General features: G+C 41.4%; 2 protein-coding genes across 5 annotated transcripts; one reads left to right on the top strand and one right to left on the bottom strand.

Moving 5' to 3' along the window:
* The first annotated feature begins 1,063 nt into the window (after window positions 1–1,063).
* Window positions 1,064–6,725, top strand: epdl1 (ependymin-like 1). Its single transcript, XM_027023632.2, has 6 exons — window positions 1,064–3,196; window positions 3,930–3,964; window positions 4,289–4,423; window positions 4,880–5,066; window positions 5,287–5,374; window positions 5,611–6,725. Exons 1-6 carry the CDS (start codon window positions 3,121–3,123, stop codon window positions 5,720–5,722), a joined length of 633 nt encoding a protein of 210 aa, XP_026879433.1. The 5' UTR covers window positions 1,064–3,120; the 3' UTR covers window positions 5,723–6,725.
* Window positions 6,165–26,301, bottom strand: dctn1a (dynactin 1a). 4 transcript variants are annotated; one of them, XM_027023628.2, is made up of 28 exons: window positions 26,179–26,301; window positions 23,435–23,686; window positions 23,124–23,205; window positions 22,821–22,855; window positions 21,790–21,807; window positions 20,918–20,941; window positions 19,875–20,018; window positions 17,622–18,024; window positions 17,431–17,509; window positions 16,721–16,880; window positions 16,389–16,493; window positions 15,657–15,848; window positions 15,103–15,219; window positions 14,171–14,323; window positions 13,700–13,860; window positions 12,462–12,630; window positions 12,095–12,163; window positions 11,494–11,706; window positions 11,155–11,316; window positions 9,996–10,127; window positions 9,619–9,744; window positions 9,128–9,270; window positions 8,738–8,904; window positions 8,473–8,603; window positions 7,949–8,141; window positions 7,779–7,852; window positions 7,588–7,677; window positions 6,165–7,365 (listed from the first exon to the last, which is right to left on the bottom strand). In XM_027023628.2, the coding sequence occupies exons 2-28, from the start codon at window positions 23,660–23,662 to the stop codon at window positions 7,228–7,230; spliced, it is 3,708 nt and encodes a 1,235-aa protein (XP_026879429.2). In that variant the 5' UTR covers window positions 23,663–23,686; window positions 26,179–26,301; the 3' UTR covers window positions 6,165–7,227. The 4 variants fall into 4 exon arrangements, with proteins under 4 accessions (XP_026879429.2, XP_026879431.2, XP_026879430.2 ...); XM_027023630.2 differs by lacking the exon at window positions 20,918–20,941; XM_027023629.2 differs by lacking the exon at window positions 21,790–21,807.
* Between the last annotated feature and the right edge of the window lie 968 nt (window positions 26,302–27,269).

Here is a 27,269-nt window from a genome sequence, read left to right as displayed (position 1 = left end):
GAACTAAACAAGTCCTGCAGTTCTCGTAGTTTTAACTTTAGTCACATCTCTCTCTCTCTCTCTCTCTCTGATAGAGATTTTTAAAATGTGGCTCATGACCAACGCTTTAAGCATGGCGTCAGAACGGAACACGCTATTCTCTTGCTTCTTTTCAGTCTGCGACAGATTCCCCTGAGTTAGGTCACATTCCATCCCGGGACTGACCTACATACTGCCCTGTATTCCATCTCATCTGGCACCCACACATAACCTTCACCCAAATCCGAACGTAACAGGCCAGTGGTTAATTCCACTTGCCATCCACACACCCTGTACAGATAATGGCAATCTTACAAACACAATTGTCTGCTGGCTACAGTAGCTCAGAGAATCGGCTCCATTGGTGAGAGCATTGTGTCCTGTTTAGAATCTATAGATGCTAGAACTACATTAGGTGTTACTGGACAAATTTCCAATTTGGGAGATATTGACCTCTCTAATTAACACTTTGTTTTAAAGCCAGATATAATAGCACCCATCTACTTTAGGGGAGGCTGTTGAACCAGTTACTAGACTTATTGAGGTAATGAACCAACATACATTTATCACGGAGGGTTGACCTGGGTTTTGTGTGTACATAATTGTTATTCCAATGGTTCATTATAGTTATTGGCATACACCGTGGTCTTGTATACAGTTATTTTTTGTTGTTGTTTGTGGGGTTTGGCTGATTTGTTGTACAAAACAAACAGTGCCTATGATTAGATCATTTTCCTGGGAGTCTGTTGCAGTCAGTGAGCTTAGCATGTGAGCAGGCATGTTTTCTGTGTCTGTTTAGGGAAGTAGCTAGCCTCTTTTCCTTCTAATTCTCTTGAAGAATAGTCCTCAGACTGAAACATTTCAGATAGCAGTACTACCTCCTATATTTTTGTTGTTGTTGTTATTCTTTTTTCATTTTGTCGCTTGAATGATCTATGCCTATGTGCCTGTTCCGGTACCCGGTATGTACAGCTTGTGTTACAGTCATTGTTGGCGTTGAGCAAGTGGAAGTCAGCGGTGGGGGGGGGGGGGGGGGTAATCGGCAAGTAGTTAATTCCACTTGTCTGTCAGACACCCTGTTCAGACAGTAGTGAGGTTACAAACACCTTTGTCTGCCGCATGTGTGCTCACCAATTTGGGGCGGTGTTCAAGATAAACTCGCCCAGTTTGATGAGCGCCATGGCGATGCAAACACACAAAGACCAGTGACCGTGTATATTCTCTTTTTATTTCATCAGCACAGCTGATTTGGTTTGTCATCCCTTAATAAACCGTCATGGGGCAAACCAGAGTGTGACTCATCCATCCTACACAACACAGTTACACAAAGAGGACGCCGCCCGTACAAAGACTATACCCATCCCACCACTTCCTCTTTCCCACTTCCGCTTTCCCACTTCCCAACCTTGTAAATAAACATGCTTCTTCGTTTTTGTCATGCAGGTCTTACGGTGCACTTGTGTTCACAGCTTGTCCTCGAGCTGTGTCACAGCACAATAGATTTCATGTTAGTAGGGAGTTAAGTAGCGAAGTTAAGTAGGAGGGGTTACAAAATCATGTCGATTTTTTTTTTATATCCATGAACCTGTACACCCCTGCTATACATTATGCTAATCTGCAAGGGTCATGATCCAAATATGCTGTGTTGTGCCAGACTGTGATGTAAACATCAAAAGAAATCTGGTGTTATAAGACAGTCCAGACTTGGGCAAATTCTTTTGCAAAACCACACTATAGCACTCCACAATACCAGAACACAGTTAACACAATTAACAACTCCACTACACACAGTTAACTGTGTTCTGGTGTAGTTTAGTTGTTAACAACTCCACTACACCAGAACAAGGTTCTGAAGTGAGTGACATCTGGGGTCTGTTCCATGGATACTAGATAATTTCAGGAGGTCAGTTCATTTCATGAAACAAATTAATTGTCACCTAAAAATATGCATCTGTAGACAATTATGTAGACAACTTAAAACTGTGTTTGTTACCCTGTGAAATTACTGGTTCTTCTGCATACTTTATCAGGAAGCCCCACGTTTTTGAAACTAGTTGAACAAGCTATTGGCAGTAATGTGACCAATCATCAGATTACCCACAGGCATCTAGGGCAAAGATGTTCTTGAGAAGGTTAGAACCATTTTTTCTTATTTGGCCCAAGTCTAAATGTAGAAGCAAAATCTCCAAAAAATGCGGAATGTCTTCGGGATGTAATAGCGATGTAATCCTGCCTCTCGAGTCCCCCTGCACTGCACAATTTAGTGTTCCCCTATTCTGTCATATCCATGTCTACCCTGTGGGTGAATCAGCTGATGAGTTGGGTCTGAAGAGTAGGAAGAATCCTTGTTGTTTACCGCAAATGATGAAATCTGCATATGCATCTTTTTTTCTTTCTTTTTTTTAAATCCCGAAACACCTGACATTCCCTAATAAACATATGAGCAATATAATGTTTTAAATGTGATTTCTAGAGGCAAGTAAAAAACAAATAGAAGTTAACTGGCACTGTGCAACTTCCTTTAATGTCCACATATATAAACATACAAGCTTCTCTACGTGTGGATCTTGTTTGTTTTTAGCCAAACAGGTAACTGATTAACGTTATGCATCAAGTCCATAAGTACTACTGGCTCACACACAGAATGCATTTTCAGGTGATCCCAAATACAAAAGGTCAAATGACAGCGACGTTATTGGGCTAAATCATGAGAGTCTTGTTCTAGTCCATTCCATACTTTTGTTGCGGCAACCCACAAGTGAACACACACACACTTTTGTCCTCTTAAAATTATATAGTAATATGACGGAAGAAAGACAATACAAATAGTTAGTCAGATGACCCCAAGAATGTCATCTGACATGAATGTTATCCGTCAAGCCAATACATGTGTGTGCATGCTCAGATAACCTGTAGTATACTGAACTTTTGCATGCAACACAAAAACCTTGGAGCCTGGACTTTGGAAGGACTCCAAAGGACATGAGAATTGTTTTTATAGCATAGTGAGGTTGAGCAGGCCATTATGTGGCTATATAAGGAGGAAAGGAACATTATTCAAAATATCACAGAAGATATTACTGCACACCTGGGGCTGAAGACATGGGTTCGCTGGTGTGGTTCACACTGCTGGGATTTCTCACTATAAACTCCTGTGCCGGGAGACCGCATCCATGCAGTAAGTGATGGACAAAATAAGTCGGTGCTTGTTTGTGTAAAAGCTTTTTTCTTTGAGTTTTCTAATTACATTGCTGCCGTAGCAACAATTGGCAATGCAAACAGATATGTCATTAATGAAGTTTCCATTAGTATTCAAATGCCTTGACACTGGAAATGACAAACCCTTAATTATGATAGTCACATATATATGTGTGTCTGTGTGTGTGTGTGTCATGTATGTATTCATTTCTGTTTAGACATTTACAAACAAGTAAAACACACTGGAGCCCAATGCAAATGATCTAAGAATAAAATGGAAAAAGTCTATAAAGTGCAGGTTTTTCCTTGTGACATTTGTTTGTGCAGACTGCCATCTAGTGGTCCAACTCCATTATGAACCCATGTGGCTTAAAGCCTGTAAACAGGCTGGAGTGTAAAGCACAGCATGTAAAACCTGTTATTCCAGTTTAAAACCATTGTCCTGCTGGCTGTGCTGGTACAAAGGCATTGTGTTACATATCACATGGTATTTAAGTACTCAGGATTGTGCTGTAATCTTTATGAGCATTTTTACCATAACAAGCAAATGCATGTATGAGAATGGACATGTGGAATCAGAACAGGCAGGTGCTTAATCTAATCTCATCTGGCACTCTACAAGCAGACGTTAGTTAGACAGAATCAACACTCCAATAATCGTATACTGCAGTGTATTTGATATCATCAGGAGTGTTTGGGTTGTTATTTTTCAGAGTCACCTCCTCTACTGCAGGGAAGCCTCTCTATGGTGAGTGTCAGATCCCCTCCCCTCGTTAGCATCAGCCAGTAACAATCTGCAACACTGAGCCTCAATTATATTGATCAATTCTTTTTCTTGCATATTATTAACAAAATCCATCTCGCCAACTGATGCATGGTTGAGATGCAAATTATTTCCTCCATTAATTCTTGCCCATCTGGCTGTTCACTTTTGGTTGAGTCCAAGTGCTGCATGTTTTCGAGACAGAAACACCAACTCTTTCTGTCCCCACTTTTGATACACAAAACAGAATAACACCTAGTCCTGTTGTGGGTTATTACACATCTCTCTCCTGCTCTGTCTATTTCTCAGATCGGTCAAAGTGAGGATTTCCAAGCAATTGCAAAATTCAACTATGATGCTTTAGAACAGCGCATCCACTTTGGAGAATTTGGATATTACCAGAATAAAACATTCCATGTAGATGCGCTGCTGCTTTATAAAGAGGTAAGACAACTATTGTGCAGTTGAAAACAAAACCAAACAGAGGAACACTAAAATAAGGACACACACACACAACAAGTAAGACCATAGAAGATGCCACACTTCCTTTCTGAACAGTTTGGATTCATCTTGCATATGGGCATTCAGGTAATGCTAAACTATAAAGTACTTCATACAAAAATGTATCAACAACAGGCCTGACATCACTTACCAACTAATGAGTGTCTGAAACTCTCAACACTGTTACCTTCTCCCTCTGTTTTTTTTAAATGGTTTAAAACACAAAACTGTGCAGTATAGGGTACCGCAATACCAGGATTGAGAAAAATGACTCGGCACACTAAAACAATCTAATGCACTTGTGCTGAGTGATATAAGAAGAGTTGAATTTACAAGGCTCTTCTGCGAACGCATCTCTGGTTGTACACCTGCTAACTCATCCTGTGTGTTGCTCTTCAGGGTGTGATGTACAAGATCAACCGCCACAACAAGACCTGCACAAGGAAAGAGCTGAAGTCCTCTTTCCACCCGCTGAAAGTTCCCCACAATGCCACCCTGCTGGGCCAGGTGGTGCTAGGCAGCATGTCCCATCATGGTGAAAGCCTGCTGGTGAACTCCTGGGCTGGGGAGATTCCCGAGCACAAAGGTACACACGCACCCCGTTCGCCTGCGCCAACAGACCTGCTACAGCCATGGGTCTGGTATCCTGAGATCGGCACACGAAAGGCTTAGTGATTATCTGATCAGTTCATTTAAGTTTGTAAAATGTACAAAAATACTTATAATAATAAAGTGGATCCATGCCCATGCTCCATTCTCTCATTAACCAAACAGTACATTTTCTCTCTCACCCCCTCTCTTTTTAGCCAAGTATCTCCTCACTTTTACTAAGCTTGGCTGCATTCCAGTTTCTTGCCTCTACAACTCTCCAAAGACAGGCGGGATAACTATCAGGTGAGAACGAGGGAGAGAAAAGGGGAATGGTTTATTCATTTTATGCAAAATTTTGCTTAGACTTATTGTGAACAAAAAAGAATCTAGATTTTTAGAAAACACTGGTTAAAAGGTCACTTGTACTGGATAATATCCATGTTTGAAATATTTATCTTTATCTGTAAACTTGATAATTCTCCATTAGACAGACAGACTGTCTGGTAGCTAAACAAATAAACACTCAATCTCTCTTTTAGCTTTTTCAACAATATTGTTGGCATCGTGGATCCCAATGTGTTCATTCCTCCCCCATACTGTACGACCGCCACGCTGGAGGAAGGAAGCAATGACTTTTTCAGCATCTTCTAAGCCGACACACACTTCTGATGCAGGGCATCATGACATATCATTAACAAACACGTGTCTTTCCACATTCTTCTGCTGTTACCAAAAGTTCAGAAACTTGAAATGTACCATTTTAGGTGGGAGTTCTTGATTAGACTTAAGAAATTGAATGCATGCATGTTTGTTAATTTCTGATACTATATCGTCTCAAATCATTCTAGCAACTTACTCATATGTCTGAGGATTTAATTAGTACTCCAAGAACATGCAAACATGAGCTACAGGTGGACAGGGGTATAAAAAATTAAATGATGGAAAACCAACACTTCTCAATGAATTTTGTTCAGGTGTTGTTTAGGGGAAGGCTCTAGCAGATAAGATAACCATCATTTTCTACTTCTAGTTCAGTTATATGAGTATGGATCTCTGAGTGTGATTTTCACATGATTTACATAATCCACAAACACAAATTCTCCACCTTTATTAAAATCTAGTTGCAAACGCCATTAAATATATTACTACATGAACCAAGACTGCTTATTCCCATGTCATTTATTTAACATGGAGAAATAGTTCAATATGGCAAATTTGATATGAGGGCTCCAAATGCATCGTATTGAAAAAGGGGAAAAATATGCACATAAAACTGTGAAAAAAGGAAGTTTAAACTTTAGAGGTGTGAGAAAACTATACATCTATAATATTATAGCACATATAGTGGTAGAAACAACACTGTAGGAGAATGGAGTCAGTCAGAATTTGGGGGAGGTTTTTTGTATCTAATTAAACAGACAAAAATGTACTGAAATTGACATGGTTTATAGGGAATATTTCATGTTGGTGCGTTTGGTCCTTCCCGTGTCTACTAGCTGGGTTAAAAGGGAAACAGAAGTGGATGTTTAGTGCAAATCTCCAGTATGGTGACTTCCTTCTTCAGGCTTTTTCGTACTTCACCATCATTAACCTTAACAAGGCATTTAGTGTTCCTCTTCCTCCCTCTGCACACATTAGTATGTGTAAGTATTGCTACCAGTTCTAAACTCAAGCTTCAATAGGTCAAGGCATATAATCCAGAACAGCCTCTTCCAATATAGCAAAAAAAAACATTTTTTAAAAAACTGCATAAGAAACTAATTCTGAACACCAGTCATCAATGAAACTGATGTGAAGGAGATCACAGGTATGAAACAAGTACAAATATTGGCGTTTTGTTTCCTTTTTTTGCCAGGTTTTCCACAAAAAGAATTTCATTTTGAGGTATGTTCTGGAATTGAATTTTTGCTTCTGAGATTCTTGTATTCAGAATGTTTGATGCCCGAAACGCTGATCATTAAGCAGGATTGTACAGACACAACCAGCTATTAAACAGAAGTGACTCTTTGGCTTGGAATAATTTTTTTTGCCAGTTTCTGTCATAATACAGTTCCTGAGTGAGACTGTGAGAAAGAAAGAATAGGAAGTACAGTGTAAGGGCATATCTGATTCTTAGCAAGCCTGTTCCTTGTTAAGGCTGACCAACAGGTAGACGCTTAGGTCATGAGGAGGCGGTGCACATGCTGAAGCTGTTGCTGAGATAAAACGAGGGAGTGGGCTTGCTCTTTACCACGAACACATGGGATCATCACCTTACCCACGAGAACAGTGCCCTGCCTCTCTTCCTCCTTTGCCTGGGAGGGGGAGAGAGAGAGAGAGAGCGAGCGCAAGGGAGAGAAGGGGTTGATATGGAGTCTGGATATGCAGAAGTGCAAGTGTGTGTGAGTGTGAAATATATACACATACATACATGTGTGTAAAGTAAAAAGCATGAATGAGCGTATGTATGTGTCTTCAGATGAGTGTGTGTGTATGTATGTATTGGTATTCAAAGAATTGTGCGGGTGTGTGTATACCTTCACAAAGGCTGATGAGGGGAACGTGGCAAAATCAGAGCGAACTGGAGCACCTGACTGTTTGTTTACCACTTGCTCCGAAACCTCACTCTAGAGAGAGAGACAGAAAATGGCAAGATGATGACAATAGTTTGGTGTAGTGTTTGAGTCTTAAATTTGGCATGCGTTTAGCGAGCATGTCTCTCCCTCACCTTCAGTTTGTCCAGGGCATCACTGAGAGACTGCAGCCTAGCAGTCTGTTCTAGCAGCTGAGCACTCGCACATACTGCAGTGAAAACCAAAAAACCCAAACACAGTGAGAGGTGTGTAACACACAGCTGTGATATCAGTACACTCTCCCCCCTCCGTCTCATGCACACACCAGGTGTTTTGCCTGTGATGTCCACCACTCTGACACCGGCGCTCATCTTGAGGAGGTTGCTCAGCAGCAGGTCCGTCTTGCGGTAGAGTGCTCCAGAAGGTCCGTCAGCCAGCGAGCCCTCCTTCATCGTGCCACCCATGTTGGGCACACTCAGAGGGGGCAGGGACGCCAGCTGAGCCCGCATCTTCTCAGCCTGGGGGCAAAGGGCAAGGGTCTAAAGTTCAATGACACCAGTGAGAGGATTCCCAAGAGCTACACATTATCCATGGGCTTCTTTAAAATGGCATGGTGTGATGATCAATAAATCTGAGCTACATGACATCTCTGTGGCTCAAACGTAAGAAAATACCACACAGATATAATGCGCATTAATCCCATGTTCAGGCTTTATTTTTAAACCACGTAAAATACAAAAACCCATCAGACACAGTGGACCTGACTCATCTACTGTCATGACTGCTTGGTTCCAGAGTTAGCCAAGGCCAATACGGAGGGATATCATTACACATGTTGGTGTTGCTCACCTTGAGTCTGTAGTTTTCATTTTTCAGGTGTCTGATGGCGAGTCTCTGCACATCAATCTGCTGCCTGAGTAGAGGAGAGTCCACCACCTGCACTGCACCTGATACACCGCCCATGCCAGAGACCATGGCTCCTACACACCCACACCACATTTATATCAAGTAAAACTTTTTTTTAGTACTGTAATAAAACAAATGTATACAGTACTACAAACTACTGTTATAAAGACACTGATTGCTTGTGAGCGTACATGCATGTGTGCGTTACCTGTAGCAACTCCTGTGACGATAGAGGCGATGCCAGACGCCGGTGGTCCACGCAGACCCTCAATGGTCATACGTGATTGGTTGGTCAGTCTCTGCTTCAGCTCTGCCTTTTCTGCCTCCAACTGATCAATATCAGCCTGCAGAGCATCCATAGTCTCCTCAAACTCCCTACACACATACACACGCGATCATATAGAAAGCTGGACATTTTCTGGTACATCTAAATGCTTAGGAGGTGACCAAATATCCAAATATTAAATAATTATGTAGGTTACAGCCTGCACAAGGCTCACAAATACACCTGTTCGAGGCTCACACACACCTATCTTTTGATTCACATTTTGTCTACCTGCCCTCCACACACACACACACACACACACACACTACTCACTTCTCCTTCTTCTTCAGTAGGGTGAGGGTTTCGTCCAGCTTGGTCTGGATCTTCTCCACACGCTCATCTGCATCTTTTGTAGATGTGTCCAGTTTCTTCTCCAGCAAGCTCAGACGCACACTGGCCTCGCTCAACTCCTCTCCCTGAGCCAGGAAAGGGGGAGGGAAGGAGAGAGGGAACGCCACAGGAGCGATGAGAAGATAAGGGAGTCAGAAAGACTTCTTAACAAAATCAATTCCAGTAGAAACAGCAGTTTTTAGATGTGAAGCACCTCATGAAACAGGACACACATGCTCTCACTCACACATACAAACACACGCGCACACACTCACATAGATAGCAAGCGGTAAATTGTCCACAAGCTGGTGATACTGGACAAAAATACAATAGGGGAATATAGCACACTGGTGCTTCGCATCAATGTCCTTATTAAATCTTTAACTGTAAATATAACAAAGCCAAAGTCCGTATTGGAGTGTTGTGTGTCTGACCTTAATTTTGAGGGACTTCTTGAGCTCTTTGATAACGGTCTCTCTGTCTTCTAGTTTGAGACCGAGACCCTCAGCATCAGTGATCTCAGCTCTTAGAGCAGCGGCACGAGCCTCCACTGGAGGTGGCTGGAGAGGGGTGACACCACACACACCCACATGTAGGGGCACATTCACGTGCATACACTGGGTTAAGATCAGCTTAGGGTTGGAATTAGAGATTTATCTCTCATATCATTTATAATGGGTCATAACATATAAATAATGAAATAATACAAAGTATTTGTTTATGAACGAGCAAGTGTATGCATGTGTGCAGTCACGCATGCTCCTGCATGCCAAGGATCTGTGTTTAATGTGAACGTGTGTGCGTGTCTCACCATGCGCTGAGGCTTCTCTGAATCATACTCTCCCTCCTGCATGGCTGTGGCCATTTTGTTCATAGTTGCTATGACAGTGTTGCATGACTCACGCAGAGAATCATGAGGGTTCAGACCATGAGAACCATAAACCTAACACACACACGATAAAATCATGCTTTTAGCCGTCACTATATAATATCCATCTATCTAAATATAATATCTATATAGATATAATGTCTATATATATAAACAAATATATCTATCTATATATATAAATAAATATATCTATATATCGATATATCTATATATCTATCTATATCCATCCATCTAGATAATATATATCTATATATATATATACCTATATAGATATCTATACAGGTATCTATCCATCTATCTATAAAAATTTCTATATCTATATGATATATATCTATATATATGATAATGATATCTATATCTCTATATATATATATCTATATAGATATCTCTATCTCTATATAGATATCTCTATATAGCTATAGAGATAGAGATATCATATATATAGATATATATAGATATCATATATATAGATATATATAGATATCATATATATAGATATATATAGATATCATATATATAGATATATATAGATATCATATATATAGATATCATAGATATAGAAATCTTATATCTATATATAGAAATCTTATATCTATAGATATACATCTATCCATCTAATTAATATATATATAGATGGATAGAGATAGATTCCATCCATCCATCCATCCATCCATCCATCCATCCATCCATCCATCCATCCATCCATCCATCCATCCATCCATCCATCCATCCATCCATCCATCCATCCATCCATCCATCCATCCATCCATCCATCCATCCATCCATCCATCCATCCATAGATGGATATAGATGGATATAGATGGATATAGATGGATATAGATGGATATAGATGGATATAGATGGATATAGATGGATATAGATGGATATAGATGGATATAGATGGATATAGATGGATATAGATGGATATAGATATATACACTCCATTTCACCAGGTACTCTTAAAGGAAACGCCATGAGCCTGATGGTTGGTTTTACTTACTAAGTTTCTAAAACTTAACGTGACTCATGGCACAAGCAAAGCTGTTTAACACCACTAATCTGATTGCACTGTGTGTGTTACCTGTTCCAGGACCTTGAAGGCAATGTCCTCCAGTTTGAGGGCAGAGAGTCCCTCTTGCTCAGCGACAGGAGCGATGCTCTGAGCTCCTGCTGCTGCCACCTCCTGTAACACAGCCACCACGCGACCCAGCTGCTTACGGCTCTCAGCCAGAGCCTCGCTCACCTACACATACACACAGTCAAAAAACACACAGTCACATACATACATGTAGTAAGAAATGTAAAGTTATTCAAAATTGTGGTAAAGCACACAGAAACAGAACTTTATATACATACACAAATACAGACACACACAGATCCACATGTGCACGTGAGTGCGCACACACACACACACACACACCTGTGGAGGGAAGGAGAGAGCTGGGGGTATGCCAGGGGCATCAGTGCCAGGCATCCTCCTCCGGATCTTCTTACAGAACTGCCTTATGTCACCACAGGAAGTGTCCAGGTCTTTGAGCAGCAGTGTAAGCTCTGCCCCTTCCTGTCCCGCCTGCAGGAAGGCACGCAGACGCCCCACCTCTGCCCCCATGCAGTCCAGGGCACTCTGGGTAAACTGCAGACACACGTGGACAGGCACACACTTAAACATGACAAGGTCATCCAACCTATGCATTGCCTCTCATGAGGCATAGAACACACAGAAAAGCACAAACACACACAGTGTGCAAACATGTGCATGGATATCCAGTCCATATAAGATTGCTCCTGCTCCAAACACATCCAAAACACACTGTATGCCCTCCCACACAAAAAACAACAAAAGTGGGGGAGGGGCTTAAACACCCTTAAATTATCACATGGAACAGTTCATACAAAGTATATAAGTTAAATCTATCATGATGGGGAGGAATGAAAACATAGATGGACTGACACACAGAGAGAACTGAATCTTATTTTTTTAAGGAAGGCTGGGTGTAGGTGTGTGATGGGGAGCAAGGCACCTTAATGTGATCGGCCAGCTGCACGGTGCAATCCTCCGCCCCCTCAGCCAGGTGGATGCTGTACAGTTGCTACACACACACACACACACACACACAGAGACACTTAGACACCTCATATCTGTACCAGAAATTAATCTGTGTGCACTGATACACACTGAATTTATCTGGGTAGTGTGTCTGAATGTCAAGTGTATGTGTGTTTATGAATATGAGATACTGTGTGAATGTCCGGGAGATGTTGCCCCTGAACTTGTGTTGGCTGTAGTAGGAAATATTCACTGGAAATGAAGTATGTGATGCTTTGTTTGTGTGTGTGTTGTAAATGGTGGTGTATGAAAGAACTTTAGCAGGATGTTGACATGTGTACCTGGTAATACTTGATGGCCTTGGTGAGGGGCTCCACTTGAACGGTCTCATCCAGCTGGTCTTTGTGCAGGAGGTCAATGAGGAAATCCAGAGAACGTTCATGCACACTCATCTCTGAATACAGGGTTCCCATCCGCTTAAAGACCTCCACACTGCACTGATTCAGTGCCCTGAGAGAGAGAGAGAGAGAGAGGGAAAGAGACAACAGCGTCAGTAAAGATCAGTGCGTCTAGTCAAGTACAAAAAAAAAGGTTGATGAAACCATCCCTGTCGAAACAGTACCCGACAAACACACACTTTCAAAGCAGAAGCAGGATATAAAATAAACAAACATTTTTGTACACAATAAAAAAAAGAAAAGAAAAGAAAAAAAGGTTTGTTTGTTTTTTTTTAAATAGATGTCATGGAAATATTCGATATGCTTTATACAGATTATACCTCAGCCCGGAACAAAGCCAAACCTACAGAAACATGGAGCACCTCAACATGCTATGAGAGACAGAAATGAAGACAGGAAAAGGTGATGATAGGCATGACACCACATCTATTCTAATGCTTTATTAACCTGTATTCACATGTCTCTTTTTTCTATCATGATCAGTCCTAAACACTGGAGTAATTTAAGCAGTTCTGCTCTTTAATACAATGACAGCTCTCTAGACAACATTTATAATTATTTCACCTTTAGACACAGACGGGCCTAAAACCATAATTAGCATCACTAACTCATCTTTTGCAAAAACCCATGCACACAAACATATGTGCATATATATTCACAGCATTTTAGCTGACACTTTTATCCAAAGCAACTTACAATTTTGACTGAGTACAACTTGAGCAATTGAGGGTTAATGGCCTTGCTCATGGGCCCAACAATGGCAACTTGGCAGTGGTGGGGCTTGAACCAGCAACCTTCTGATTACAAGTCAAGGACCATACCACTGCGCACGCGCGCATACACAAAATCAAGGGAAGGGGAAATGGTTTGTCCCAACCAAGCCACTTCTTCCTGGCTTGTAGCAGGCTGGTGACCCTTCCCCAGTCCACAAAGAGGACTGGGGGATTGTAAAAGTCCCCCCAGAATATGGCAACCAGGCGGCTGCACGCATGCAGGCTCTACACAGTGCCATTTTACCAAGAGCTCACTGAATTTGTGCTGCATCATCAGATTTAACAGCAGGAATGCTGTTTATCCAAAAGCTAACATGCTAACCGTGTGTATGTGTGTGTGTTACATACTGCTCGTATTTGTGAAGAATAGCCTGCAGCAGGGTGAGGGAGTAAACCAGGCCTGAGGCAAAGCTCAGCTGCTCCCCAACTGGTCCACGCAGGTCACTGCGCTCCACCACGTTGCCGTTCAGATCGAACTTCTCCTGGGCTTGCTTACTTATCAGCTCGGCCTGTGGGCAGAGAGACACACTCTTATTAACACACCTCAGTCAGCATCCGTTTCAGTTCGACATATGTCGATTCAAACTGGTTTCTCTGACCAACATAAGGTCAGTCCAAGATTTAGGGTTAGATAAGACTAGTGTCGAGAGACACCACTGTTAACAAACCTCACTCCGTCAACCACACCTTAGTAATGTCTGCTGACTGGTTAGATCACACATGCAGATTACAAATCACTTCTAAGACCATCCAAGAGCATTCTAAAACCATCCAGGATAAACCCACACCCACAAACATCCTGAAGCCCCACCCTTGCACCTTGCAGATGAGTCTTGGGATGAGCAGCAGCACCAGGATGCAGTCGTGATCTCCGCCGTGCCGCAGGAAGGAGTCGGGCATGAAGGAGGTGAGCAGAGACACGTGCCTGTTCACCTGGGCCACCTCCATCTTACGGAGCTCCATCTCGATGGCCTAAACGCACGCACACAAATATGAACACTTGTGCAAGTTCCTGGGAAAAAAAAAAAAAGGTGAAGCTACTGTTATCTGTGGCACTTGCCTGATAAATTGTGTATTGGCTAACGTTACAAGTTGGTTTATGTATAAAAATATATGAAAATAAAACCTAGAGTTGAGAGAATGTTTAGTTTTTGCAAAATGAAAACTAAATGGAGGCCTTAAATTGTAATCTCTTAGTATGCTCTGTCTTTATTGATGCCACATTCTGACAGTCCAAGGGTGGCTATCAGGCATAATACATCTAGTATAATCTGATCAAGCCACGATTTAATTTCAGTAAAGGCTCAAGAGAGACTGCTCTAACTTAATGTGTGCCTATGAGCCATGTGTGTTCTTGCTGTGTTAACACAGATAATCCAGATTTTTAGGAGTTCTTCAATATTTTAACCAGGTGTGTTGGATTTGGTTTGTACCCAAGCTGGGGAAAGACACCTTTAGGGTGATTGATCTCCAGGAATTGTGCAAATTGTGCAGGGTGCTAGATTTTGAGGGTCAGGGTTAAATCTAAACTTTCAACCGAGCTCTGCAGTGTGTCGGATCTCTAGAGCAGCGACAGAGCTAAACTCTGCAGGGTGGCAGACATCCAAAAGCAGTTAGGACTTAGCTCTGTAGGGCAGTAGATCTCCAGGACCAGGGTTACAATCAAGATTGCAGTAGATCTCCAGGACTAGGGTTACAATCAAGACTGCAGTAGATCAGTAGGGTGATGATTGGGAGAGCAACAGCAGTACCTTGGCATAAGCTTTGGTCTCAGCAAATTTGATCTTGAAGTCGAAGAGGTCGGCAGGTGGCTGCTGTAGCTGCTCAGCTGTAGCACTCTGCTGACTGGTCAGTTCTCGATTAACATCCTGTTGTTTGGCCAGGAAAAAATATGTCACCTTCTCTATGTCATCAGTCTTTCAGCTCTGGGTACAGGCCACATTCTGTCCCGTCTGAGGGTCTATTAATGCACATATTAATCCCGGTCTTTGGACCACATGCTAAAATACTCTAGTAATTGATGAGATTTAGGACAATCCTGATATAGAGACACATGTTTTAGTATAGTATTGATCCTCTTACTCCATGTAGATGTTCAGAGAATACGTTTTCCTGAGTAGCTAAACTAAAAATAATCCATCCAATACACCCATCCACAGTAGGTTTATTTACCTCTCATCTACCCACTACTGTCCATCTGTCTACTGATTTGTAAATCACTTGCCGAGATTAGTCCACTAATGGCAAGCTCTCCCTCTCTGTCCCTGTGTCTCCACCAGCCCTGCCCTGCAGTTCCATTACTGACCTGTAGGTGGCTGGTGAGCTCCCTGTACTTGTTGATGGTCTGCTGGTAGTCGGCTACGGTCTCCTGGGCTCCCTCAGCACGCTTGTTGGCCTCCCGCACGCGTGCTCCGGCCAAGTCCAGCTGCTCGCGCAGCTCCAGCTCCGTCTCGCGCGCGTTCTCCTGCAGCTCGTCGTTCATGTCGTTGATCGCTTCCTACAGGGTCAAAAGGTCAGCATATAAATGGGAAGGCAAAAATTGTGTGGGTTTTGTGAAGCTGCTGTTATAAAGTCGTAATATACTGCTATACTCATGAATAGGCTTACCTAGGCAAGTGCATGAGGTAAACAGAACAAAACAGAAAATGTCAATATCAATGATATTCTGAGAAAAAAATGGCTAGCTACCTTCATAGCTGTAAATTACAGTCATCAGAAAAAGCTGAACTCATGGCATGCATGTTTTGAGGCATATTTTCAAGATTATAAAAAGGTTAAGGTTTATATATATATATATATATATATAAAACTAAATAAAAAGACAGTGCAAGAGATATTCAAAGAGATACTGTAGTACAGTTTGCAGAGACAAAACGTTACTCAAGTATTAATTTAAATCACTTTTACTTCTACTTGACCAATTATTTTAAAGTAACAGTACTTTTTTTGCTACTCTACCCACCTCTGCTAAAATGTAAAATGTACTAAACTTTGTTATTTTTTAATTAAATGTTTTCTGCACAAGTGTCTCTCTTACCAAGTCACTGACGGTCTCCTTCAGTTCCCTCACTTTCTCTTCCAGATCCAAATTTCTCTCAGTAAGAGTTTCCACCATCTCCTCTGCACCCAGAGCTGCATCCACCTGGAGCACATGGGACCCGTTACCAAGACGAGCGGTGTGATGTGGACCTAATCAATATGGCTAAGGGAGCAAGTGAGGTCAGAATTTAAGGTAGGCTTAAGTAAAAGGCGTTTGTGCGTGAACAGTATTATCCTCCACTTGCATGGAAACTGGACAGATGTTGTGCCTTTCTCAAGAGAATGTGCGCATGTCTTGCACGATACTGGATCAGAATGTGTGTGACTGACCTGATCTTTTAGTTCGCCTATGGTGGCCTCAGCTTCCTTCATCTCCTGCTGCAGTTTCTCCTTCTGCGCCCTCAGACTCTCCAGCTCCGAGTTCTTCTTCTCCATCTGCTTCTGCAGCTTCACGTGTTCCTGCTTCTCCGACGATGACAAGTCCCGCATCCTGAACACACGCAGACAACGGAATAAAGCCATCACGATACCAACACACCCAAAACAGGGTAAAGCCGTCGTGATACTAACACACCTGGTAAAGGCAACAGCACAGTGAACACACGCAGACATGGCTGAGTGGTGGCAACTGAAACACAAGCATCCTGAGCCTCATAGAAGCTCAAATGTCTCAGCCTCATGCTAGAGGCAATGCTAACCAGACAGGCTAACCATATATCTAGCCTGCATGATGCACACTCCTCCAGTAAAAATGAGGAAACATTAATAAATAAACAAAATGACAAATGGTAAACTGTAGTTTAAAATATTTGCTTTTACATTCTACGCTAGGGATTTTCTGTCGCAAATAGAAAACTCTGCCCTTAGATCATATGATCAGCAAACATGTAAGGTTAGTTTAGTAACTAAATCAGTATTCTCAGTGAGTCTAAGCAAGTCAGAGAGGGGGTATAGCTCATCTGAGCTGTTCTGAGGTCTGGATTATCTGAGCTGTTCTGGGGGCTTTTGGTACAGCACAGGAGGGCAGAAAAACATCCCACCTGACCAGCGCCTCTTTCAGCCGACCATTCTGTTCCTCGAGCTGCTTCACATGATAACTGGAGGCAGCACCATCTGAGCCTGCAAAGAGAGAGAGAAAGAAAAAGCAAGGCATAGAATTTAGAGGAGCTAAGGCACATTTCACAAGCTAAATCCACACAGACCAGACTCTGTGTGTGTGTCCCTGTCCCACCTTTCTCCTCTATCTCATGTTTGAGGATCTCCAGGTCCATGGTCAACTCTTCCACTTTCTCCTTCAGACTGTCCACCTCCTGTTGCAGGGATTCTGCTCTCTCCTCGGCCATCTCCTTGTCCAGCGTGGCCATCTCAATAGCATCCGCAGTGTCCGCCATCTCCTCCATGTAGCGGTCTTTAGCCTCCTGCGCTTCACGCGCTTCCTTCTTGGCTTCTTTGAGCTGTTTCTGGAGCTCGTTCTGCTGTTCCTGCATCTTGCTCTTCCACTCCTGCAGCTGCTCCAGCTGTATCTTGTGCTTCTCCAGTTCCTTCAGCTTGGCCTTGTCCTCTGTTCGTTTCATCCGCAGAGTCTCCAACTTCTCCTCCAGGTCTTTAACTTGTGCACGCAACGCCTCCTCCTCCTGAAAGAGAGACAGAAAGAAAAAAATATCACTTCAACAAAGAGAATTAAAGGAGCCATAAGTCACTTTTCCAACTATTCTTCTTCATCTTATGATCTGACAATTACATACTCCCACCTAGCAGCCTGGATGTTTGAGACTGTACTAAATCTTTGGCCACCTGTAAGAGACTCACCACTATGGAGCATAAATTGGTTTATTGGAGGACCACAAAGCAATTTGATTTTTCTTCATCTTGAGAGCTGCACTTTATACAAAAAATAATCACTAAGAAATCAATAAATGTAAAAATAAATAAAATCACTTTCCTAAAATATTGTTAGCTACTTTTTGGTGGTAAAATTACATTGCTCCTTTAAAGAAAAAATTAAGATTTCTAGAGGCATTAGGTATACTAGTGTGCAGAAGAACGAAATCATACATTTGGAAGAACGGAACGTCACCAGGTGTACACACATGCTGCTGTCACTAATGCAGGCGTAAGAAAAACAAATCTAAACAAATACACAATGCTCCTTAATTGGTAAACTGTTATTAAGTGTGATTCAGTCAACTAAATGCCATTCCAATCCAATCTTTGAATAGAGAAGACAGACAAGAGTGAGCTTCCTCCTTACATACTGATTCACCTCTTTAGAGATGCTAGACTCAGCCTGTGGGACAGGATGTGGAAGAGAGAAAGGAGACCGGTAAGGAACGATGGATCAGAAGAGTCGGAAAAGAGGGACAAAGCACACATGAGAAAAGAGGGATGAGGCCCACGTGAGTGAACAGGGCGCTGAATGAAGGCAGCAACTGTCGTCATCTTTATGGTCAGTACCAAAACACTGTTATGCATCAGTAGTCTATTTCACATTCTGAAGAACAGAGATAAACGCATGAGTTGATTGTGCAGGTTAGTGGGGGGAGAAGAGAAAAAAAAAAAGACCAAGCTTGGAGATGTGTCTCGAAACCAGCAACATTACCAATTACAGCCCTCTGCAGGCGGGACACGTTTTATATGGGGAAGTGGGGTAACGTCATTATTACCTACATTCCTCTGCGTAAAATCACAAAGTCCCATCCATATCCACATATATCATGTCAGCCATTTTTAATCGACTGTGCATTACCAGTTCAGAAAAGATTCAGGTGCCTTCTACCTGCTATAAAGAGGTTTGTAGAAATAACCCCTGGTTACTTTAATCATGTCTGAATGGTCACATCAGTTGAAAAGGAGTCTTTGCACTTTTTCTCAAATGTGCAAGCACTCAAAGAAGTATTTACTTACAAAATGTACTTAGGCTTTCTCTGAGGAGCAACACTTCTGGAAGCTTTAGGTAAATGTTAAATCAATTTAATTGTTAATAAAAGCAGATTAATTGAACAACAATATTTTGCACAGATGATGTGCAATAATTACAGACAAGTGAGTGAGGAATTTAGGGCAAATCCCAGCTTTCTGGTTCATAACAGCCCTGGACAAATCACGTTTAATTAATATTTCATGCAACAATAATGTGTACATGTGACCTGTGCAAACTACATATTACTCATGAATTATTTGTGTAATGGCAATAGGAAATTGAGTAGCCACTCCCTTCTCTGTAATTTACACCAAAATTTCTCAATGCCGATTGGTTATAAACATTAGAGGTCTTGCAGTAAAATTACTGCAAAATCTTAGTCTGAACAGTACTTTAGTCATACATTCTTATCTACCTTATATATATGAAACTGAGTAAAAATATGTAAATGTAGGTAAGGAGGCAAATTCACATGCTATAGGAATTAAGAGAATTAGTGTGAAAGGGCAGGAGAAAGATGCTCATCAGCACAGTTTCCTGCGTTTAGAGTCGGTGTTGTCTCACCTTACTGGAGGTGGACTGGGCAGGGCTACTAGGGGTGGCGCTGGACTGCGGCATCATGGGAGCTACCAGGATGGTCTGAGAAGGAACAGCAGGCTCACTCTCTGATGCTGAGAGACCAGGACCAGTTGCAGAGGGACGACCAGTCTATAGAAAAGAGATGGAGAAAAGTACATTGAGAGAGAGAGACAAACAAACAAAAAATTAAGCAAATGAGAGGGAAACAGAAAAATAAAGTGAGAGGAAAAAAAAAAGTGTCACTCAGTAATTTTGCCAGTTCATAAGTGAAGACACATGGTGATGGTGTTCACCTTCCCATCATTCCTCTAAGATACATGTGGTAGCCCAAAACCCCAGTGCCAAAAACACAGGAAGTCTATCACAGTGCAGTGGGCAGTGGCCTCTCACATAGAGGTATGTAGTCACCAACGCTGACCCCGTCCATCTTAGTGATGGAGGAACTGAGCTGCACTGATCTAGGAACAGTTGTATTGTAGCACTTGTAATAGTCAAGTTAATGTTTTGGTACTGAGTAACTCAATCAGTAACAGTCTGCTGGTATTTTGTGAAACTTCAAGTCTTTTTCTGCAGCACCTCCAGGACTGGGCTGTACCACCAATGTGCTGGAGGGGGTGATTCTGTCTGGGACATACCATGACTAGGGAGGGGAAGGAGCTGGAATAGGTGAGCCGACCAGGAGTGTTCCACTGTACATGAACAGATTCTTCATTAGGTGAGGCTAGTGCCTGGCTAAATGTCTCCTCATAATAACCCTATGAGCTGATATTCAGGTGCTGAGATGTTTTAGCATGCAAGCCCTAAAGGTGTATAGTAATTAAAAAGTATTTTAAGTCTAATCTTAAAAAGTGGGAGTGAACCTTTTAAAGAAATCAGCAGTCTGTACTGAATGATTCACAGAAATGGCTGGCGGTATAACTGCTTTAAAAGTGACTAGAGTGCAGTGGAAGACATGCATTAGAGAAATATTGCAGCTCTTGATTGGAACTACATTTCCCATTGTCCTTGGCTGCTGCGTTCAGGCTCACCTTGGTACTACGGCGCACAGCAGACTGAGGGAGGATGGGATGGTTGCAGAGAGAAGTCAAGAGGAACAACACAGGGTCAGGGGGCATGACACGGAGAGAAAGAGCAAGGAAGAAAGAAGAAAGGAAAGAGGAAAACATGTAAAAGACAGAGGGCAAAAGCAAGAGAAAGTTAAATGCAAGATCGCGAGAGAGAGAGAGAGAGAGAGAGAGAGAGAGAGAGAGAGAGAGAGACAGAGAGAGACAGAGAGAGACAGGCATTTCACAAGCAGAAAAACACAGACAATATTATGGGTTAGTAGCACCAGCAAACTAGTGACTTGACATCATGACTACAGAGGTGTGTTCCATTTACATTTTACAGCATTTAGCTGATGCATTTACACAAAGCGACTTACAATTATGACCGAGTACAACTTGCTCAGGGGCCCAACAGTGGATGCATAACACTCTTGGGGTAGAAATACAACTAAACATCTGTATCATGCATATACCATATATCAGAATCATCCCTTTTTCAGCATCACCACAAACAAACACAAACAAGAACTGGCTAACATCAATACCACCCAATAGTCTTCTTATGTCATCACAAAATGACTAAATTTCACTGACGCATATTATCTTTAGTTTGTTGTTGTCATAGAAACATGAATCTAACAGTACAGATGAGAGAAAATGTGAAACATGACCATGACAGACATGTAGCTTGTCAAGGAGCACAAATGTTTTACCCAAAAATGGAAAATGGAAGAAAAGTACTAGACTTTGAAATGAATAAAGGAATGTATAGTGGAGCCTTTCCCAACCAAACCAAGTGAGATGAAGATGGCCAAGTGATACACTGACACAAAATAAGTGAGTATCTGCTGTACCTTTTTCGTAGTTGGAGTCTTTTATATTGTGTTAACACATAGGGGGGGCACACAGAAAAAAAATTCTAAGTCAGTCTTGAGCACTTCAATCTCAACACAGGCCAGTACAAATAAGAAACTACAAAACAGCCTTATCAAAAACCCATAAACAGACTGAAACTCTCACTATTCCAAGCTCCACCCACACCTATACGGCCTCTATCTTAAAAAAAGTGTACCTTACTAAACTCTTCAGTCTGAATGACCTAACATGTTATCCATTAACACAACGGCTTTTGGTATTGTCATGTTACTGTTAAAATATACTGAAAATGCTACTCACTGAAACTGTTTCACTAAAGGTAATATATTAATAACCACTTGTTAAAATGTTTAAATAAATATAAACAGTCCAACAATTACTGCCTGCTCAGATCACAACTTTATACATTACTTCACAAACATGATTTTCACAAATTTCTAACCTAAAGATTCTACCTCTGGTGTTTATATATTGAGCTGCTTATAGTGATGTTAATAGTAAAAAAAAAAAAAAAAAAAAAAAGATGTTAATTTGCCTTGATTAAATGCCATCATCAACAGTACTACCACTGGTAGTAAGAGATTATAAATGCTAAGCAACATTTAGGGACAGTGAAGGCAAGTAACACTGCACTCACTGAATAACGCGTAAATAAAGAAAGGAACTGCAGGGTTTAAAGCATGGGAAGAATTCTGACTCGTCACCCAGTAGAAATCTGCAAATGGCAACACGCGTCCTTCAAATGGGTTACCCAACGTGATTCATAATTAAAGTGAATCCAAAGGCAAATAATTAGATTTAGAATTTCAATTAGTGTTTACAAGGAAGGCTATTGATGTCCACAATGAAGTTTTAAAAAGACGTCCATTTGAATTATTACACTTTGAAATGGTACAAATCACAGGGTTTTATGCTGCAATATATCACTTAAAAACAGGTAATCAATCTAGCTTTAGAGTATAGGTAAAACAAAGAAAAAAAAACACAACCAGAAAAAAGATGATTGTACCTGCTTAACTCCTTTCCCAGCGCTTTCTGCAATTTCTAACATCAGAAAGAACAACAAAAAATACTTAGAATTTGTACAGATATCAATTAAAAGCTCCAATCAAGATGTAATGGTCTGCTTATGATACAACACACATTATATTTTCCATGTTGCTCAAGGAAACACTAAAGGGGTTTTGTTCAGTTCCATAAATGTTAGATTTTTTGTACTGATAGCTAATGGGTTTTGAGGACAGCCTGAGGGAGGTGGCCGAGCAGTCTTAAGTCTTCAGTCACATTTCAAAGTCACAAGCAAGACACATACCTTTGCGAGGCACTCTGGAAGCACCTGACTCAGGTGTGTCTGGAGAGGTAGCAGAGCTTCCTCCGTCTTCAATCACCTGGATCTGAGATTGCAGAGATATTCAACTGATCAACACCAGTGTGTGTGTGTGTGTGTGTGTGTGTGCGCGTGAGAGAGACAGCAAGCATGAGAATGTGTAGTGTTTGAGACTGATTATTCCCTACTAGCTGTGAGAAAGTAGGAAATAAAGTTGAAGGAATAATGTGTATTATTTTGTACTACTGGATTAGTTATTTTTGTATAGGGGGGGGTGCCTGTATGTTCCCCCTCACCTGAGACTGCCGGACGAATATCCCATGATTCTCCTTGCAGGTGAAGTAGGACTTGCCCTGGACAGTGCCGTCATTCTTGCCCTTGGGCTCGTCCAGGATGACCCCAACCCACTTGCCCGTGGCAAAGAGTGTTGCGCCAATGTATGCTACCGTGCCGCATTGTCCTTTACCAATCACCTCTACCAGGGAGCCCACTCGCACCGGCTTACCACCCCCCTCAGAACTCATCCTGCTAATCACGCCACTCGACAACTAACAGACAGACACACAGAGAAGGAAGGGGGGGAGAGAGAGAGAGAGCGCATGAGAGCAACAGTCTCAGACCAAAACCAGTAACCAAAGTGAAATCAAAACAAAGTACCATGTAAAAAAATGATAATGTGACACCCAATTACTGCAACACAATTAGGCTCCAAGGAGATAATGGTAATGTAAAAGTATCTCTGCGCATCTTGTCTCAGATTTCCAGACAGCGGACACAGATCAAGTATGGATTTAATGACAACACTCTGACCATCTGAAAAGACATATTAAAACAAATTTTTTTAATGCTGCCCAGAGAGAAAGGACTATGAGGGCATTGTAAGATGAGAAAAGTTCATTGTCAGAGAGGAACAACGTGATGACTACTAAACATGTTACAATACTCTGTGGTCTCAGGGTCAATGGATAAATAGTTATGCAAGTTATGCCAACTTACCCATCTCACCTAAAGGTTAAGTACTGAGTACTAATTTGTTGACAGAACTTTGGAAAAGGAGGGTTCTCAGACATATGAATGAAATCTGAAGCACATAGGAAGAGCAGAGGTCTGTGCGTGCGAGGATCAAAAACAAACTAGTTATCCTTCACCAATGGCACTCCACTACAGTCATCACAGCTACACAAGCTGCAACCCTGAGGAACAGACCAGCTTGCAGCACATCACATGCTTTGTCTGCATGACCAGGATGGGGTCTAATTACACACACACACACACACACACACACACACAACTCTAGGCCCAGATCAACAAATCCTGCTCATCACACCTTCAAGCACTGAAAGAAAACTGAAAGTTGTTGAAAGTTTCAACAACATGAAAAGAAAGAGGATGACTTTCTGGGTGATGTCAACTGAAACCTCTCACAGAGGCATAACTTTATACACAGCAGCATTCGTTGTAAGGGGCCTGGTGGGACTACAAGAATAAGACTGAATTTTAGAGAAGGGCTCCTTTAACTGCTGCAACGCTGGAGCCTGGCTGCCTTCAGATAACACAACGGCAGCTTTCTCCAGGCAGCTGCAGCAAAAGCAGCAAATGAACATGGACCTCCGTAAAGGCAAATCTGGCTTGTTGTACAGAGGGCAGCACAAACGAAGCCTTTGTGATGCGGCTGCAGTGAGTTAGCCATACTTTTCTGGAGAGAGCATACCTTTCGAGGCAGGACAAATGGCAGAAATGATAACATTGACTAGGTATAATTGACCTTTTTACTATTTAATGATAGAGGATATGCCTCTGATCATCTAAAATGAAAGCCAGTCTGACAGATTAGACCGTTCACTCACTGTACTGAAAAAAACAAGAATTGGGGGGGGGGGGGGTGAATCATTTACCCCTTGTGTACCTAAACTCCTTGCCACAGACATGAGTTACAATGTGTGAAACTGATTTATAACCTTCAGTAACCAAAATACCCCTTAAATATTCCCTTAAATAACTGCTTGACATAGAGGGAGGTTAAGTACTGTAGACAGCCCAGCACTATGAACTAAAATTCAGCCATAGTTCCCAAACCTCAACTTGGACATCAGTGCTATTTACCCTCATCTGGTCTGGACTGCAGCCATAAAATGGGTAGGTACAAAAAAAATTTATCCAGAATGGGAGTGTGGTGCTAAAAGTGTATTACAAATTTAACTGTAGTTAGTCGTTAGTCACCTAAGCAGGTCTGCTTGGTTATACTGCTCATTAAAAAAAATTAAAAACCCGATATATCTAATTAGCTGACAGAGGAAACGCCAAACTGTTATGTCACCTTCCACCACTGGGAATGAACACCACTTGCCCAAAGTAACAGTACTTCTACATATAGTAGCCGTAACAGTACAAGCAGGTTATAGATATAGATTTTAGTCCTTTTTTGCTGTACGATGACACTGGTACGTTAGGACACGAAAGATAGGTATTAATAAGTGGCATTCGGCAAACAAAATAACAATAGAATAAGTAGCTTGCTAAAATGTGGTTTTGAAACGGGTATGAATTGTGCACTACCATAGGGTTTTAATATTTATCTAGCTATCCCTCCCGTCCTACTAGCTAAGCAGCAAGCTTGCAACAAACTTAGCCATGTTAGCGTTAGCCAGCCTCTATTCCCTAACAACCTCTTAGCTAACCTATCTTGCCAGTTTCACAGCAGTCTTAATAAAAGATGCGGCATCATCTTCGTTGCTTACAATGAAACGGCTAACTAGTTAGACGTGTTGAAATAATTCTGAAATTTTGAGAAAAAAAACACTTTAGTTAACTAACGTCAACTATGTGGCAGGTGACTGAAGGACAACGTATTAACCGACGGGCTAGCATAGCTAACTCGCGAGCCACCTCCCTTATTGTGACACGCGCGGGGTCCGTCGGTTAGCTCGCGAGCTAATTGTAGCTAACAGCTGACGTTAGCAGTTATAGCATCATTTTTGTTATACGTCCTTCAAATGATATCGTTACACCTCGCAGAAAAAAACAACATTTCAGTCCTTACCAGAAAACAATCTTGAGTAACACCTACTGCTTCGTTAAATATCGTTCACGGTGTTAAACAAGAGAAAAATGAGCTCGTAAAGGACAATAACTTGCAACGCTGGAAGTCGCTGACGGTGACAGCGGGCGTTACCATTCTGTGGGTCAAAACTGCGCATAATTACGCAGTGCACTGCGAAACAAAATTGGAGAAGTTATTGGCACGCCTTGTTTGTAGACAGTAGATATTCATAGGGTGAAGGTGTTAGAGGACAGAAAAATGGTTATTGAGGAAAAAAATGTACGTGTCATATATAGTAGCTAGCATCTGAAAGTATTTACAATTTAAATACAAGTTTCACATAACACTTCAGCGTCCGTGGAAGGTCAAGCGTTAAGGAAGAAAACATTGATCGGAACCGGCTTTGATTAGCAGCAGTGTCCTACAGAACCGGTGCTTCCCTTCCCCTTTAGAGCTCACAACCACGTGCACTTACTGGGCATTTTATTACACGCACCGATCTTATTTGCGATTCCAGCCCGTCTATCAACAAATAAAACGTGTTTTATTTAATATGTGACTTATCATCCAGCCACAAATCAGTATTTCCGTCACTGTATTAATCAAAAAGACTATAATACACCTGACAGAACGAGTAGTACATTTAATAACCAGGAGTACTACCCTTGTAGCATAAGTTGAGCTGTGCAAGTGCCTAATTTGTATACTGTATAGCCAGCAGTATCAGTGTCGGCGCCCTTACGACTACCCCCTCGTGGAAGATTTCAGAATTGCAGTTGCACTTTTATCTACCGTGTTGAAAAAGCATTACATTTCTACAATAATTTTATTCAGTGAGATTTTAAATTATTAAAATGTAGCTAAAAGTATAAATTCATTCTTAATGAATGAGAAACAATTTGTAATTTGTCACATAGGACCACAAATTTTATTTATATTTATATTATATATATATATATATATATATATATATATATATATATATATATATATATATATATATTTATATTATATATATATATATATATATATATATATATATTTATCTATCTATTTATTTATTTACTTACTTATTTAAATCTTACTATGCA

Source organism: Electrophorus electricus, chromosome 9, assembly GCF_013358815.1.
Source record: "Electrophorus electricus isolate fEleEle1 chromosome 9, fEleEle1.pri, whole genome shotgun sequence".
Lineage (NCBI taxonomy): Eukaryota > Metazoa > Chordata > Actinopteri > Gymnotiformes > Gymnotidae > Electrophorus > Electrophorus electricus.
The sequence above is the reverse complement of the archived record's forward strand: the minus strand, read 5'-3'. Positions and strand labels throughout refer to the sequence as shown.

Excerpts from the sequence above, each read along its gene's own strand:
- epdl1 (XM_027023632.2), top strand. The coding sequence starts at position 3,121 with ATGGGTTCGCTGGTGTGGTTCACACTGCTGGGATTTCTCACTATAAAC. Across the intron at positions 3,197-3,929 it reads CGGGAGACCGCATCCATGCA|AGTCACCTCCTCTACTGCAG; the intron begins GTAAGTGATGGA and ends GTTATTTTTCAG. Across the intron at positions 4,424-4,879 it reads CGCTGCTGCTTTATAAAGAG|GGTGTGATGTACAAGATCAA; the intron begins GTAAGACAACTA and ends GTTGCTCTTCAG.
- dctn1a (XM_027023628.2), bottom strand. The coding sequence starts at position 23,662 with ATGAGTTCTGAGGGGGGTGGTAAGCCGGTGCGAGTGGGCTCCCTGGTA. Across the intron at positions 16,494-16,720 it reads TAGGCGAACTAAAAGATCAG|GTGGATGCAGCTCTGGGTGC; the intron begins GTCAGTCACACA and ends CATGTGCTCCAG. Across the intron at positions 11,707-12,094 it reads AGCTGGCCGATCACATTAAG|TTTACCCAGAGTGCCCTGGA; the intron begins GTGCCTTGCTCC and ends GTGTGTCTGCAG.